The sequence below is a fragment of the Terrapene carolina genome, unplaced genomic scaffold, assembly GCF_002925995.2.
Source record: "Terrapene carolina triunguis isolate 2854851 unplaced genomic scaffold, T_m_triunguis-2.0 Scaffold190, whole genome shotgun sequence".
Lineage (NCBI taxonomy): Eukaryota > Metazoa > Chordata > Testudines > Emydidae > Terrapene > Terrapene triunguis.
Genome location: NW_020664541.1, coordinates 1,874,597 through 1,891,674, shown reverse-complemented (window position 1 = coordinate 1,891,674; position 17,078 = coordinate 1,874,597). Strand labels below are relative to the sequence as shown.

Here is a 17,078-nt window from a genome sequence, read left to right as displayed (position 1 = left end):
AGGCAAGAGTCGTGGGGGTCGCTATTTGGCATGGGCTTATGGCATACACTGCATGACTTAAAGCCTTGGGCTTGTGGCATGCCCCAGAGCCCAAGAAGGGGTGAGGGGATAGGGACGATCCCGCTCACTAACCTCTATGCTAACTATACTAAACTACACTAACAACAACTACTATACAAGAAACAGAGAGAACTAGATAACTAAGCTAAGGGAGCACTTGCAAGGCAAGCGAGATGGAGTTCCAAGAGCTGCCACGGACGGTAAGAAGGAACTGAAGGGGGGTCGGGTTGGCAGGGTCATATATTGAGCACCATGAAGGCGCCACTCCGGGGGGCTCCCCAGCCAACCTGACGGGAGCTGCTAAGGGAAAAAGTTTCCGATGACTGTGCGCGCGGCATGCATGCACTGATTGGAATCGACACGAACAAGCACTTGAAGAACACTTTGTTACTCACTTTCTCTACACCATTCATGATTTCATAGACCTCTATCATATCCCCTTAGTAGTATCTTTTTTTAAACTAAACAATATCAGTCTTTTTAATCTCTTTTCAGATGGAAGCTGTTCTATAACCCTAATCATTTTTGTTGCCCTTCTCTGCAGCTTTCCCAATTCTAATATACCTTTTTTGAGACGGGGTGACCAGAATTGCACGCAATGTTCAAGGTGATATATTTTTATGTTATTATCTAGTCCTTATTGCTCAAGTCCTTGGCCTTCCATTTATTAATCAGCCTGGAAGAGGTTCTAGGTGGGGGGAATCCCTGTGTGATTTCTTTGCGTCCCATACCCTGCAGATGCAGAGCTCCCGAACCTGGATGGAGATTTTTGTGTGCCTGTGTGTGTGTGTGTGTGTGTGTGTGTTCCTGTGTAGGAGTCCCCAGCCCTGCAAATGCGGGGAGCTGGACCGATGAGTGTGAGGGCCCAAGGCAGTCCCTGGGTGACTTGGAGCTATATGGGTCAATTACCGCAAATGCAGCGAGCTGGCCTAGGGAGAGTGTGAGGACAAGGGGCGCTGAGGGACGCACGTTCTTGGCAGGAGGCGGGGTGGGGATTGGCGGGGATCTGGGGCCGGCGAGCAGTCGGGCCCCAATTGGTGGGCAATGCTGCCGCCTAGTGCTGCTGAGTGGTCCGTGCGGGCAGAGCAAACCGGGACGGAGCTTCAGCGCCCCACAGACGCTTTAGTAACCAGCGCCGACCCCCGCGGCGGTGGTGCTGCTGCGAGCAGGGGCCCTGGGGCGAGGAGGCTCCTGGCTTTGTCCCTGTGGACCCCCAGCTACACCGCCAGCCACAGAGAGGGCCGGCGGCAGCGGGTTTCCCGCCCGCCAGTGCACACACTGGGGAACCAGGCACTTTGCCCCGGGAGCTTCTCGGCACCGCGGGTTGCTCTGGCCCGGGCAGCGCCCCCTGCCCGGCCCGCACCCCAGCGGGGTCTTTGCCTCTCCGGTGGGAACCGCAGCGCGCTGGAACCGTTCGCTTGTCAGCTCCGGAGCCCGGCAGCGTGGCGTGTGCTTCCAGCGCCCCCCTGCATGCATGAGTCGCCACCTCCCCGCTTTGCACCCAGGGGGATGTGCTGCCCTCGGGAGTCGGGGGAGACTCACCAGCCCCTGCGTGAGAGATCTACGTTACGTAGCCCCCGCCAGGCTAATTATTTCCTGAGGCCACAGTGGAGCCGCACTTCAACCAGCACCACTGGCGCCTTTACCTCTCCTGCTATTTGACAGACGGGGAGGTGGGGGGGGCTGCAGTGTGGCTATGGGGGAACAGGCTGGTCAGGCATCCCCCTGCTAGAAGGGAGCTGTATGCGGTCTTTAATGGAGAGAGAAGTGTGGGCGCTACCAACTTTCTGTTAGGGGTTGTCAGTATTTCTTAAAGAAGCTGAGCAGTGTAATAATGTAACCAGTAAATACATTGGCAATCGATTTTTCAGCTGGGCCAGTTCATAGCTAATTGTAGGGTGGATGGTGGGGAGGGGATATCAGAGAATGGGTTGAGGCTGCTTGCAATATTTTGTTTCCAGGTATAAAAAGTGCCCATTTGGTGCTTAATGCCCTTGTGCAATTACAAAAGCTCAAACAATAATTAAGCTCAATCTTCTCAATAAGGAGATGGGCTGAATTGTGGGTGGAATAAAGCCCCCATTTCTCAGCTGTGCAGGTGCGCTTACTGTCCCCTGGCACTGTCTGGAGCCTGCTCTTTACCCCCCTGCCACCATCCTCGAGGCTGCCTCCTGCTACTAACCCCTTGGCCCCTAATCCTGGCCTTTACCTCCTGTCCTCCTTCCTCACCCAGTTATTTAGTACATTCTTATTGAGTTTTCCCGTACTCTTGCTTCTGTTGCCGTCTTGCCTTGTAACCCGTATCCCTCCCTGTACCATGGCCCATCTTTGCTGTCAGAAGGAACAGGATGGGGTTGTTCTGAGGGAAGGAGGCGGTAGTTGGCATTCAATTGTACCATCCTAAGAAGGGACTGCCCCTGAACCAAGCACTAGGGCCAGAGTTATGGGGAAGGGCTGTCTTAGAAATAGCTGCAGTCCGAGTATATTCATTTATCTTCCAGCCAAAGAGTGTAGGGACCTATTAAGTATAAGCAGAGAGGCTATACAAGCAGGGAAGAACCCTCACCTCTTCTGTACTGGACAACCTACCAAAGAGATTCTGCACCAGCAATTTGTGGTCTAGGGCACAAATTACAATGGGCACTTTTGGTCCATACTTTTATGGGCCCTGTGCCCATTGTAGTCCAAAGAGTGCGAGATTAAAAGGGCACTGCAGTCAAACACAGAAGTTTAACACTATGGAGCAAGGGCTGCTGCAGTCAGCACTTCAAACCTTGGAGGCATATGGGAGTAAAATTGGGCACCTCCTTGGGCTAATTCACTCCTTCCCCACACTAATATCAGCTGTTTCAGTACCTGGCAGGGGGTGCTACTGTGAGGGAGGGAAAAAAATTGGCATGCAGAATTGGCTTAGTTGCTCTCTGGGTGCCAGCCAGGATCTCAGCTGGGAAAGCTGTTAGCTATTCTGTCTCTCTCTCTCCCTGCCCCTCTCCCCCCAAATGAAATATTTCAGTGTAACAGCCTCTGATCCAAGTTGTTCTTGGACTGCATCTTCTTTACTTTGCCCCATTCTGTTTTGCTACAGTATTCAGGATAGTTATTAGAGAAATCAGATGAAGTAATTCTCTCTCTTCACTATTTCACAAGATCCATTCTTTCCCCCACTGTAAAAACAAACACACAGAGGGATTTGTAGCACATTTGTCACTTCAGCCAAATGGCAAAAGGTAACAGAAAGGGCAGCGCTTGTCCAGGTTTTTCTGTTGGGAAGACTGTGAAGCAATAACTACATCTTCCAAATTAAAGCATATTCTGGGAGAGGAAAGATGTTTCCCTTGTGATGGGGCAAAAAGTGTCTTAATTGAACAGCTCTTGCACATTTGGCAGGGGAATTTGCAAAAATGCACATGCTTAGTCTGTCTAAACCAGGGGTGTTTAGAGATGAGTGTAACTGTCAAGGAAGGAAGGAGTGGGTGGGCTTTTATTGCTGCTGAATGCAAGTCATTTTAGTTTATCCCTCAAGGCAGCTATAAGTAAATATGGTTTGTTGTATACTTCTGATAAAGCATGTTTCTCTACACTCTTACAAGTTAGGTGGAGACTTTGCAAGCTTCTTCAGGTACTCATGGTGTTGTAAACGTTTAGACGCCTTGCACTAAGGCAAAGAGAAACAACCTCAGACAGAAGGGACAGGGTTAAAAAAAAAAGGATAGGGAGAAATCATTTAATCTTCAAATCACAGCTGGGGTAGCTCAGTCTAGAGAAATTAGAATCACGAAGAGGGAAGGGAATTGACCTACTATAGATCCTTTAGTAGCCAGAATGTTTGTTTCTATAGCAGAACAGCTCTGTCCTCGGGCCAGTAACTTGTTTTTTCTGCAGGTAGGAGCAACATTTAAAAAAAAAATCTAATCTTTGGTAAAGACTCACAGGAGAAATACAGTAGCCATATACCTCTCGCTACTTCAATTTAAATCCTCATTTAGATGATAGTGAAAGGAATTTGGTTTTAACTTAGGGCTTGTCTACACTGGCAATTTACAGCGCTGCAACTTTCTCACTCCAGGGTGTGAAAAAAAAAAAAAAAACAACAACACCCTCAGCGCAAGTTTCACCACTGTAACGTGCCCGTTTTGACAGCTTTCCCTGTTGATTTTTTTTTTTTTTTTTTTTTTTTTTTTTTTTTTTAAGAGCGCTGCCCCAGCGCTGTGCCACAACCACACAAGCCACGTTAAAGCGCTGCCAGTGTAGACTAGCCCTTAGAAACATCCCATGTGAAAATCTATGCTCAGAGGCTGGACAACCGTGGATGGAGTGAAAGCTTAAGTGTTCGCTCACTAGTATTAGTCTCCTGCTCTCAAACTCACTCCAAATTTCATTTCCCCTTGAAAAGACAAGTCAGTTCTGGATTGGTTTGAAATCATTGCAATGCCACTTAAGGTTGAATTGACATTTAGTTAATGCGTTTGGTAGATTTAATTAAAGAGGGGAAAAAGCACTAGTGTCACTGCCAAATGTGGAAGGAATCTAACTTCTGGCAGAGAAACCTGAAAAACTCTCTCTCATTCTTTATTTCATGCAGCTTAGGGCTGGGGAATTCAGCAGGAAGGACTCTATGGCTGGACACGACAAGGAGCATTATGCAATCATGCCAGCGGCATTGGCATAGTGCCTAGTAGATGTCCTTAGGGGTCTTCAAATACAGCCTCAGCCATTCATTTCAGTTTATCGATTATCTTTTCTCCACAGATGGCAATATTAAAGAGCTGCTGGCCAAAGAAGTGGGATTTATGGTAGAAGAGAGGGAGAAAACAAAAGAGCCCACTTTGCTTGAACCAGGCTGTGTTTGTAGTGAGACTTGCAGATTTAACAGAACACATACCTTTAAGTTGTTAGTAGCAGCTTGTGTTAACTTCTGTTTTCAATTCCAAAAACTCTTTAGATGACTTGGCCACCCACTTTTCACCTTAACCCTTCTCTTTCCACGCATCACCATGTTCAAGAACGAGTTGTAGTACAAATACAGAATACCTTGCACTTACAGCATTTTCATCTTAAAATCATAGAGCCAATTATATTAAATCTCAACACTTCTGTGAAGCAATTATTCTCATTTTATAGATGGGGAGACAAGGGGCCTAATCCGGTACGACAAGCACCCAAAATAGGGATTGTTGTATTGAGAAGAGAGCATAAAATGGGACCTTAGTCAAGACGACTCCTCTCAAATACACATTTGCACACTGACTCAAAATTGTGTAGGGGAAACCATCATCACCTACCCTGGGGACACGAGAATGCAGGTAGTGCCCTCCACCCTCCTTGGGGGAAAATTGCAGGGAGGAATCAGCCAGTAGGGGCACCTGCAGAAGCAGCCAAAGCAGGGACCTTCAGACATTCAGAGAATTTTCCAGTTTTGACTAGACTTTTTCTGCTCTGTGCTGAGTGGCTGTTTGCTCCACCCTGCCCCTCCCTCCAGGTCTTTCCCTCATCTTCAAGTTGTATCTGCCCATCTTACTCTCTTTCTCCATCACCCTTGCACTTAGCTCATCCCCTCTTAACTAAACACACCCAAAGCCCCCTAGACAAACCCTGGAATGAACATACCTTATGCTGCCATCACATGGTTGACTCTGCTTGTGTTTTCATCCCTTCCCCACATCCTGTGTCTGTCTTGTCTGTTTAGATTGAAAGCTTTTCAAAGCAGGGACAGTATTGCTGTTTGTACAGTGCCTAGCATAATGGTTCCTCATTCTTAGTTGGTCCTTAGGCAGTGACATAGCAAACATGATTAATAATAATGACTGAAGTTAATTGGAATTTTTCTGTTGACTTCAATTGTAAAGATTAGGATGACATGAATTGACTTCATAGAATCATAGAAGATTAGGGTTGGAAGAGACCTCAGGAGGTCATCTAATCCAACCCCCTGCGCAAAGCAGGACCAACACCAACTAAATCATCCCAGCCAGGGCTTTGTCAAGCTGGGCCTTAAAAACCTCTAAGGATGGAGATTCCACCATCTCCCTAGGTAACCCATTCCAGTGCTTCACCACCCTCCTAGTGAAACAGTTTTTCCTAATATCCAATCTAGACCTCCCCCACTGCAGCTTGAGACCATTGCTTCTTGTTCTGTCATCTGCCACCACTGAACAGCTGAGATTCATCCTTTTTGGAACCCCCCTTCAGGTAGTTGAAGGCTGCTATCAAATCCCCCCTTACTCTTCTCTTCTGCAGACCAAACAAGCCCAGTTCCCTCAGCCTCTCCTCATAAGTCATGTGCCCCAGCTGCCCTCTGCTGGACTCTCTTCAATTTGTCCACATCCTTTCTGTAGTGGGGCCCCCCCAAACTGGACACAATACTCCAGATGTGGCCTCACCAGTGCCGAATAGAGGGGAATAATCACTTCCCTCAATCTGCTAGCAATGCTCCTACTAATGCAGCCCAACATGCTGTTAGCCTTCTTGGCAATAAGGGGACACTGCTGACTCATATCCAGCTTCTCATCCACTGTACGCCCCAGGTCCTTTTCTGCAGAACTGCTGCTTAGCCAGTTGGTCCCCAGCCTGTAGTGGTGCATGGGATTCTTCCATCCTAAGTGCAGGACACTGCGCTTGTCCTTGTTGAACCTCATCAGATTTCTTTTGGCCCAATCCTCCAATTTGTCTAGGTCACTCTGGACCCTATCCCTACCCTCCAGCGTATCTACCTCTCCCTCCTTAGTGTCATCTGCAAACTTGTTGAGCGTACAATCCATCCCATCATCCAGATCATTAATAAAGATGTTGAACAAAAGCAGCCCCGGACTGATGCCTGAGGCACTCCGCTTGATATCGGCTGCCAACTAGACATAGAGCCGTTGATCACTACCTGTTGAGCCCGACAATCTAGCCAGCTTTCTATCCACCTTACAGTCCATTCATCCAATCCATACTTTTTTAACTTGCGGGCAAGAATACTGTGGGAGACCGTATCAAAAGCTTTGCTAAAGTCAAGATAAATCAGGTCCACTGCTTTCCCCATATCCACAGAGCCAGTTATCTCATCACAGAAGGCAATCAGGTTGGTCAGGCATGACTTGCCCTTGGTGAATCCATGTTGACTGTTCCTGATCACCTTCCTCTCCTCCTTCCAGTTCACTTCAAAATAACATTTTTACTATTCTCTACCTCTGCTTCCAAATGAGTCATGTTTGATGGGAACTTTGCACTGACCCAGCTCCGAGTTCAGAAGTGACTGGAGGGCGAAAATATTAGTTCCTCTGTTACACTGGGGAATGCTATATTGAGGAGAGTCATTGGTTAGTCTCCTCTCCCCCTTTACTAGCATCAGTCTTTTTTAGAAACCATCTCCTTACAAGTAAATGGACGCATTGCTCCAGCTCAGACCACTCCCAATAGTAAGACTTATGTTTAGGACCAAGAGGGCATTGTCATTTCTGAGACAGTAGCCCATTTCAAGAGGGAACAATGTCTGCTGTTTCTAATACTACAGGAATTCAGGGAGGCTCTGGTTTCAGCACAATTTCCTAAAGGTTTTGGGTTCTATTTAAATAGTATGTTGGTCCATCTAGCTTGTTTCTGACATGAAGTTATAAATAACATTTTTGCCTCAGAACCATCCTGTTCCTGACTTTAGAAGGACTTCAGGACCACACAGAAGATGCAATGTTGCATGTGAAATTTTGATGTCTGCCTTCAAATATTATCCATGTTAAAGTGTGATTGAATGGGGAGAACAAATCATCTGTATACTATAGCTTGCGGTCTCTATTTTTGTTGGAATCTGGTAAGCCTGTGGCCTAGCAAGAGAGAGGTACAATTTACTATCCCTTGCAAGGACCATGGCTAGCTATATCAGATATTAAATATCTACTGGTAACTGGAACCTGGTCTGGAATTCCTATTGTTTACTGGGGTTCACATATCCTCTTTTTGGTCAAGAAATTATTGTAATTTTTCTTTTTTTTTAAGGGAAGGAAAAAGATCCAGTACCTCTCCAAGTAAAGGAAGATGGATATAGTGTCAGGCTCAATTAGATCCAATTGTGATGGCTTTCCCCAAAGGGAACAATGCAGCTTTTGTGATGAATTCCCAACAGAAAGCTTGGTAGTTTTACAAAAATAATCCTGCAGCCGTCTAGGTGCTGGCCCTTCTCCCTGGGGTGCAGAGGAGAACCCAGTGAAACTCTGCCCTCCTAACAGGAAGTGGATTTTTTTTTAAAGTGGGGGGGAGGGTGTCTGCAGCATGAAAGAAGGAATTATGAATGTTCTAGTCTCAGTCAAAAATGCATCAAAATATACAAGCCAGAACAGATTACAACTGGAAACAGCCATAACCTCTTTGCTAGGGCTGTATTGTGGAGAGCTCACCTACCTGGGTGTAACTTGAGAGAAGCTGGCTAGGATAGAATAGTTTGGATGAAACAAAGTAGCCTGCTACAGCACTAGAAGTACTTAAAATGCAAATGTACAGGAACTCCAGACCATCCCCCACTGCCCCTCCTCTGCATGGAGGAAAGCAGCTTAAATACAGCCAGGCCTGGAGAGGAATGTTAAAAAGAGGGGAAGAATCACCCTCCTCCTTTCCATAGGGACCCTCACATGGCGAGATTCAGTATGCATGACTGAACAAGCAAGCAAGCAAGCAAGGACAGCTCCTCTTTTAACTTTCCTGAACAATGGCTTTGCTCCTTCCATCATTTCACATTCTCTGTAACCCCAACCCTTCTTAAAAAAAAAAAAAAAAAAAAAAAAAGGTGGTGGGGGGGAAAGAGAGAGAAAGCCCTGCTGCAGTACTTAGAGGGGAGAAAAGCTTTGTTTCATGCACTATAAACAGCTTAAGCCCCTATCTCAAACAACAACACAAACCTCACATCATAGAAGTCTAAAAGGGACCCTGTCAGGGTTAGAAGTCATGCGTTAAAAAGAAAGATTTCTATGGTACAAAAGGACATCTTAGATTATTCGAACAATGTTAAAAATCCAATTTTTTCCCATTTCCTCTTTACTTTTATCTCAGTGTGTACAATGAAAAAGTGAAACAGCATAGTCAGTTTTCTAGTTATTCACTTCCAAGTTCTCATGCACTAGCAAAAGACAGCAAGTTTGTGTTATTAATATTGCAGGAAAATGTTTAGGGTCTTTTTGGGTGTGGGGAAAGAGTAGAAAACCAGTTTTCATGGATTTTTAAATGCAACAGGAACATTGCCATCTGTCAAGTTTTTTTTAAAACGTTTTCCCCCCTAAAGTGTCAAGTTTGATCTACTATACATTACTTTACCCCATGTCCCTTCATAACAAATTTGATCAATTGCAGTTTACCCAACCCCAAAATGAACTGGTACCCCAACATTAATCTCTACTTTCACTCAATTTATCTAAGCAAGTCAGCTGTTCTCATATACGATATTGGTCCTTCCAAAAGGAAGCAACGCTCTCTTGTAAACTTCTAATTATGACATTACTCAACATCCTGCACAGGATTGACCAGACTCCCCATTTCCTTTTACTCAGACCAAGTCACTCACTAAAACAAGAGCACAGGCCAAACCCTTCTATAAGCTACACACCACACTTCTTGCAACCAGTAGACAAGATACCTACCTTTAAAAAACCAAAAACAACACAGATACAGCTTTTTTTCAAAAACATACTTCATATTTCCTCTTTTATTATATAAATATCAGTTTAACCTTTTACTGTAAGAATATAAAATGTTTTAAGAGGATCTTTGTTATTTTTTATACAAATTCACAAACAGTACAATTAATCCATAGGGGTCTCTGGGTTTGCTTTAACTCCATGGTCTGGCCTGTTATTGTGGAGGATTTGAGATTCTGAATTTAAAAAAAATCAGTAAAGAAAAAAGGCCAAACATTTGTTTCTTTAAAAATTCATCAATTATTCTTCCTCTTTAAAATAATAATTAAAAAAAATCTAAAGAACCAGCTCCATTTTACTGACAGAACAGAGATAAGACAGATGAATTTCAGTCTCCTCCCCTTCACATCGCAGCCTCAGGCCCTGCAGGCCTGTTCTGCTCCTCTCCCCACTTACAAACAGGAAGCCTCACACAGTGACCTTTTATTGTAGGTGATTTGGGAAGGAGAGGGGAATATTTGCATATTAGATCACATATATTATATGAAACTGAACGTGCATTTCACACATTTCAATACCCCAATCCTCAGTATGGATTCTCACATGTTACACATGTTTGTGCTAGAGGAATAAAAATGCAGAAGCACAGTTGGATCCCCAAGCCCCAGTGGAGAGGGAGGGAGAGGCACAGTCAGAATGTGAAGGTGGGGCATGTTAGGGAAAGCTTTAACCAAAAAAAAGTTACAAACCCAAGGGGCATCTTTCCAGTCTAGGCACAAAAATGTTTCAGTCTCAAAATCTCTTTCTTGTAAGAATTCCAGGGCTTTTGAGAAAAAAGTAACAAATTAAAACGAGGTAGCCAGACATTATATATATATTTATATATATATAGAATATATTCAGCAGAAAAAAAACGTACTTTAAAATCCACAAGAACAGCAACTTCAAATGTCTTTAAAAATAAAACCATGGAAGAAAATGAATACTGAAGAAAGAAAGGATGAGAAAAACTGGGATCAGAAACAGGATGTAAGCAAGGGGAGGGTGGTGGTGGTAAGAGGCTGTTTTGTAGTAGTAATTTTTTGTATGCATTTCAAAATAAAACCACGTCACAGTATCTCAAATGAAAGCAAAAATGAAGCTGGAGATTCTTCCTTAAGTCCCCTGGATAGATAGGAGCTTGGTCATCCCCTCTGCCCCATTCAACCCCAATCCAAAGGGGAAATGGATGTGTGGCTGGATATGCCTTTATCCCCACTTCCAAGAAAGAGAAGGCAGGGAGGAAGAGAGAGAAAAATGAAAGGGAAGATGAATGGCTAAGGTGATTCCATCCCTCCAATGCAGGTGGGACATTTGAAGAGACTGGGATCTGTCTTCTTCTCTATTGGGAATAGGGTAAGGGGGAAATGGTGTCTTCATCCCCAGTACAAGGAGGAGGGAGAAGTATTAGGAGTCTATCTTCATCCCCAATGCAGGGAGATGGGAAAAGAGTGGAGGGTCTAGGTTCTCTCTCCAACCACAGTGCAGGGTGCAAAGGAATCATGTCCCTATACTCAACTCAGGAGGGGAGGGGACCAGTGTAGCTCTCTCTATATCCAATGCACCGGAGAACTGGTGTGGTGGGAGACTGTATCCAACCACAGGGCAAAAGGGGGTAGAAGTGAAGATGAGGGTGGGACTGGAAATTGATGGAATATGTATAGCTGGGAAAGGCTATTTCTGTCACAATCCCCAGTTGGGATGGGGAAAAAAAGAATTGGAATGGTATGACAAGGGGGTGTTTTTGTACCCAGTGCAAAAGGACTGGGGTCAGTGGATATGGAACATGTGGCTAATAAGCTTTTTTTGGGGGGGGAGGCAGAGGGGTTGTTCCCATTTCCGTTCCCATTCGAGAAGGTCCCTATTCCCAAAACTGAGTAGGACTGGAGGTGAATAAGAATAGGGGACTTTCTTCATCAATCCCTAGTGCATGAGGGGGTAGAATCATAGCTGGAATGGGGAGGGGTATCTCCAGCCCCAGTGCGTAAAATTGCAGGCCTCTATCCCCAATGCATAGAAGGATGAGGAAAGGGGTACTGTATTCCCAATGGAGGGCTGGTGATGGCATGGAAGAAATGGAGGTTCTCTCTCTTCCCTCTCCTGCCCCAGCCAGTGCAGAGGTGGGTAGGTGGCATGGAAAGGATAGGGGTGGGCTCTCTCTATCCCTCCCTCCTTCCAGTGCTGGAGTGGGCAGGTAGCATGGCTGTGTGTGTGCCCTCCCTCCACTCTCTCTCTCCTCCATTGCAGCAGTCAGTCAGTGAGTCCCTCCAGAGAGGATGGAGGTCTCCAGGTGCCCCCTCCTCTCACCTGACCTTCTCGCTCTCAGTCATTTGCCAAAGTCCCAGGTTGAGCACCTTGAGACAGGGCAGCTGGGTGATGCGCTCCAAGCCCCGCTTAGTGATGCGGGTGCAGCCATAAAGATCAATGCCTGTGAGCTGGCTAAGGTGCTCTGCAATGAGCTCCAGGCCCTTGTCAGTGATACGGACACATTGGCCAATGTTGAGTGTGCGGAGCCCATGCATCTGACGCACCATACGGTTGATGCCCTCATCGCTGATGTGGCAGGAGCAGAGGGAGAGGGAACGCAGCCCATCCAGGCCCTGTGCGATATAGGCTAGGCTCTGGTCCCCCACCTTGTCACAGAAGGAAACATCAAGGCCCGAAAGGCGCAGGCTGCCCATGGCCAGATGCATGATGCCTGTGTCGCTGATATTGTCGCAGGAGCGCAGGTTGAGGCTGCGCAGGCTGCTCATGTGGGACAAGTGGAGCAGCCCCGCATCTGAAATGCCCCCACAGAAGCTGAGGTTGAGCTGGCGGAGGCGTCCCAGCCCTCGGGCCAGGTGCTTTAGTGAGAGGTCGCTGAGCTTCTGGCAGTCCTGCAGCGTGAGCTGCTCCAGGCCCAGGCAGCCCTCAGCTGCACTGCGGGTCATGCCCGCCAGGTGCCCAATGCCCACGTCAGAGAGGTGGCGGCATGAGCGCAGGTTGAGGCTCTTGAGGCGCTGCAAACCCCAGGCGATGAGTAGGAGGCCGGTGTTGGTGATGTTGCTGCAGCCGCCCAGCTCCAGCACCTCGAGGCCCTTGAGGTACTGGGCGATACGGCCCAGGCTGCTGTCGGTGATCTGCTTGCAGAGGCTCAGGTTAAGCGCCCGCAGCGAGCCGATCTCCGCCACAAAGGCGTGGCCCAGCCCGTTGTCGGTGAGGTTGTAGCAGCCGCTCAGGTTGAGGCTCTCGATCTCCGCCATGCCCTGGATCACGTAGCTCAGGCTGCGCCGCAGCGACAGGATCTGCACCCGCCGGATGCCCCGCGCCGCCAGGCTGGGGAAGAGCGAGGGGTTGGCGCGGCGCAGGTGCAGCTTGGCCTCCACGCCCCGCCACACGGAGCGGTGGTAGGCGGCGTCCCGCCAGGCCGTGCACACCTGCGCTGCCCGGCCCTTGTCCCGCACCTCCAGGTACCCGAAGATCATGGCCAGCAGCTCCGGGAACAGGCACGAGATGTGCGTCTCCATCGCACACCCGGGCCCGGCCGCCGCTCCCGCCGGGTCCTCGCTGCTCGGCTCCTCCGGGCCGGGCCGGCTGCCGCGCCCGCCGGGTCCCCGCTGCTCGGCTCCTCCGGGCCCGGCCAGTTGCCGCTTCCGCTGGGTCCCCGCTGCTCGGCTGTGGCTGCTGCCGGCTCCGGGGCCCTCACATCGCCGCCCCGTGTGACAGGCCGGGGGGACGCTGCTCGCGGAAGGGGCCCGGCCCGGCTCTGGGGCTCCGGCCGTCGCCTCTATCCCCGCTCCGGGCGGGCCGCGCTGCGGCCCCCGCGCTGCTGCAGCCGGTGCGGGCGGGCCGCCCCGTGCCGCATTGTGCCGCCTACCCCGGGCGAGGGCTCCCGGAGGCTCCTCTCGGTCCCTGGTGCCGGCTCCGAGCCCCGCCGCCTCCTTTGTCTCCGAGCCGCCTTCCAAGCCCCGCAGCCCGGGGCCGCCCGCTGCCCCGCGCGGGGGGAGAAGGGGCCGCGCCGCCGATACCGACCCCGCCGCTCTGGGCCCAGGCTCCGCGCTGCCGCCGACGGGATCCGCCTGCTTCGCTCCTCCGCGCTGCGCTCGCCGCTGGGCCCAGGCGCCGCGCTCAGGCCGGGGGGAGGGGGGAGAGAAGGAGGCGGCGCTGGGCTGGGTCTGGCGACGGCTGAAGCCTTCTCCTCCCCTCCAGCACAATGGTACGATCCGGAACACTCCGAGCCGTCACCCTGGAAACAGCGCGGCCCATTCTCTGCGCTCGCGGATTAACCCCTTCCGCGCCGCCACCGCCGCGCTGCCGCCTCCCCGGGAACTCCCGGCCGGGAATTCCCTTCCCCCACAGCCAGCCTAGACCTGGCGCCTCTTCCTCTCCCGGCGGAACCATCCCCCCCACCGGGCCGCAGCCCAGGCCCCCGCTCCCGTCCGGCCCAGCAGCACCCCCGGGACCCAGACTAGGGGCCTGGACACGGTCACCGAAAGAGCCATGCGCTGCCCCTGCCTCAACACTGGTCCCTGCCCTCCGCAAGTGTCCCCAGAGCCCCCGGAGAGCCCCTCCGTCCCTCACGCTGCAGGGCAGCGTGTCACACCCCCCCCAGCACTGCCACTCCTCGCTACCGGCTGCTGGCAGGTTAAGGTCACAGCTTCCAACCCCCCCCAGCCAGGAAACGCCGTAGCCATATGTCTGGGCAACTTCAGCTCAGCCGTAAGGGCCCCAGCCGCCCTGGCTTTGTCTTGATTTGGGAGAACTAGAGCCCTGGTATAGGCAGGGCAGCCTGTGTCTTAACAGGCCTGGGGCTCTGGGTTTCAACTCGACTAGCAAGCACGTGCTGAAGCACAGCCTGCCCTGTCTGCGCTAGAGTTGTTAGGGGAGGTGCTGGCTAACATGGCCTTTAAAAAAACCCTTTTTCACCCTTGTCTAGGCCTAATTTCCCATGAAGCTGCATAGGACTATGTGAGCTGAGAGATTTGGTTAATTGTATATCAAGGTGACATTAAACCACAAGGCTGGCTAGTACATTGGCTCCACACTAGGAAGTGAAACCAGGACAGAAAATTGTTTTCAGCAATGGGGCATGTGAACAAATACTGAAAGTGGTGTAAGTGCTAATGTAGACCAGGCAGAGGTCATTAAAAGGCATTTCAAGAAAGAGTGCTTGAGACTTGTATTTGCCAGGTCTTAACAGCCTTTTGTGCATTAGTAAACAGTTAACATGGGTGCAGCTGCACTTATGTTAAAAACAGCTTAAGTGCTAGTATAGGCCAGATAAAACTTTTCAAAACAATTTCAGAAAACAATATTGCCTTTTTCTATTGGAAAAGTACAACAAAATTCCCAGTGGGTCAAGGGAAAGCCTTAGGACTCATTTTTAACACTGTTTTGGTAACTTACTTTTTAGCACATTTAACTAAAACACTAATAAAACTGATCTGGTTACTGGAGCCTAGATTAATTTAGATAATTTTTTCACATCTTAGCTCATAGAGCCAAGAAGCTCCTATGAGCCTGGCTGAATTGATAGCACTAGTTTTAATTATTTTGTCAGTGTCTCCAGTGTAGAAAAGGAATTTAAACTGTTCTCAGTACTGATTCTGGGGAGATAATTGGTGAAAACCATTTCACCAATGGTTATTTCACCTAGCATAGACAATTTGCAGTCAAAAATTAAGATTACTATGAGAACTATCACTGATGCATTTCCTGATTTGTGTTCACAGCCATAAATTGAACGTTATAGTGTTATATCTGTTTCCCTTGGGACTTTTTGTTTTTAGGTAAAAGAGGAGATTATAAAGCTAATCTCTCTCTTGATTTGTGCAGTTCCAGGCTTGACTATTAAATAACTGTGAATCTCCACAGTGAAATAGCTGCAAAACACCCATACTCCTATTGATATGATAAATTATACATTATTCTGTAGTTCATTGATAGCATATTAACTCTAAATTCAGAGGACATTTTGTACTGCACATGTGCTAAGCCATTTTTTAAAATATTAATTATAATAATAATAATTCTTTCTGCATGTTTGCTAGGAAACTAGTTCTTGGTGATGAATAGCCACCAGGAAATATATGGGCCCTGATCCTGCATTCTTATCCACTTACATGATTTCCTATATTAACTTGAGTGGGTTTCTGCATGGCCATATGGAGTCTGTTATAGCAGATTTTACTGCGTGTTTGGGATCTAAACTTGTAAAATTTAACCCATTTTTGTGGTTATTAGGTGGGGAAAAATCTTAGGCCCTCATTCTCCAATATGCTCATCCTGGGGGGACCGTAACGTGAATGTGCAGCCCCACTGAAGTCAACTGGGCTCCTTGTGGCTATTTCCTGTGTGGATCCGTCAGCAGGATCAGGTCCTTAGGTTTTATCTATTTTACACAGGAAAGACTATTTTCTACCCTCTCCCTAATAATAAAATATCCTATGTGAATAGATTTTACTCTAAATAAATATAATCCACTTTTCTGTTTAGACCAATCAGAAAACCTCAGCCGAAAAGAGAGATTTTACATAAAGATGGGAGCAAATGAAAATGGATTGTAATGGGAGTCCTGATAAATTAACCATTCCAAGTGCATATCATGGTCTATACACTATATGGGCCCAATCATGCAACCCTTATTTATAAGAATTGTTTTATTAAAGTCAGAGAAACAACTTGTATGAGGTGTCTGCAGGATTGAGCTCTATGCACATTGGGCAAAAGATGAGAGAAACGGAACATGGGATGGTGACATTACAGAATGTTGGGATAGTTGCCTTACATAAGTGGCAAAGCTACAAGTGAGTTATGTGTCATCCTGAACGAATGTCCATGTAACTTTTATACCTTTATACTATAGTGTATTCCATATATGCCACACTTGTTTCAGAAAAAAACATATCCTATAAATGTTTTTGTGTATTTTAATTACTATTTTTCAATTCCTCTACCTTACAAATTAGAGTGCTAGAAAAAACGACCATTGAAGGCCTAAAAAATTACTTAAAACAGTATTTCTATCTGGTATTGGGGTGTCATGATTTTAATATAGGCCATCTGTGACTAGCAAAGGCTACAAACAGATGATGCATATTCTTGGAGAGCCTGAAATCTCTTTCTCCCATGGCATGCAGCAAGAATCTTTAAATCCTGGTTGTCCACAGGGTATCAAACCTTTTAAGTCTCTCACCGGTCTAAAATTGACTAATTCTGGTCCTTGGACTGGTTGTAAAATTTAATCCCTGATCCACCATGTTTTAGTAGGGGGGAAAAAGAAAACATTTTTATAGTAGGTTTTTATTTTATCTAAAGGATGGCTGTATAGAACCACTCAGAGTTTTAAAATATCAGTATGCAAGTGGAATGGTCAAAATGCACAATAAATGCAATTTA

At 47.6% G+C, this 17,078-nt stretch overlaps 2 protein-coding genes across 2 annotated transcripts in view; one reads left to right on the top strand and one right to left on the bottom strand.

Annotated features, from left to right (window-relative positions):
* Positions 1–17,078, top strand: part of WNT5B (Wnt family member 5B) — a 95,992-nt gene that overhangs the window by 39,822 nt on the left and 39,092 nt on the right. The window lies entirely within an intron of this gene.
* Positions 10,208–13,453, bottom strand: FBXL14 (F-box and leucine rich repeat protein 14). The gene has a single exon (XM_024204525.2). It carries the CDS (start codon positions 13,205–13,207, stop codon positions 12,005–12,007), a length of 1,203 nt encoding a protein of 400 aa, XP_024060293.1. The 5' UTR covers positions 13,208–13,453; the 3' UTR covers positions 10,208–12,004.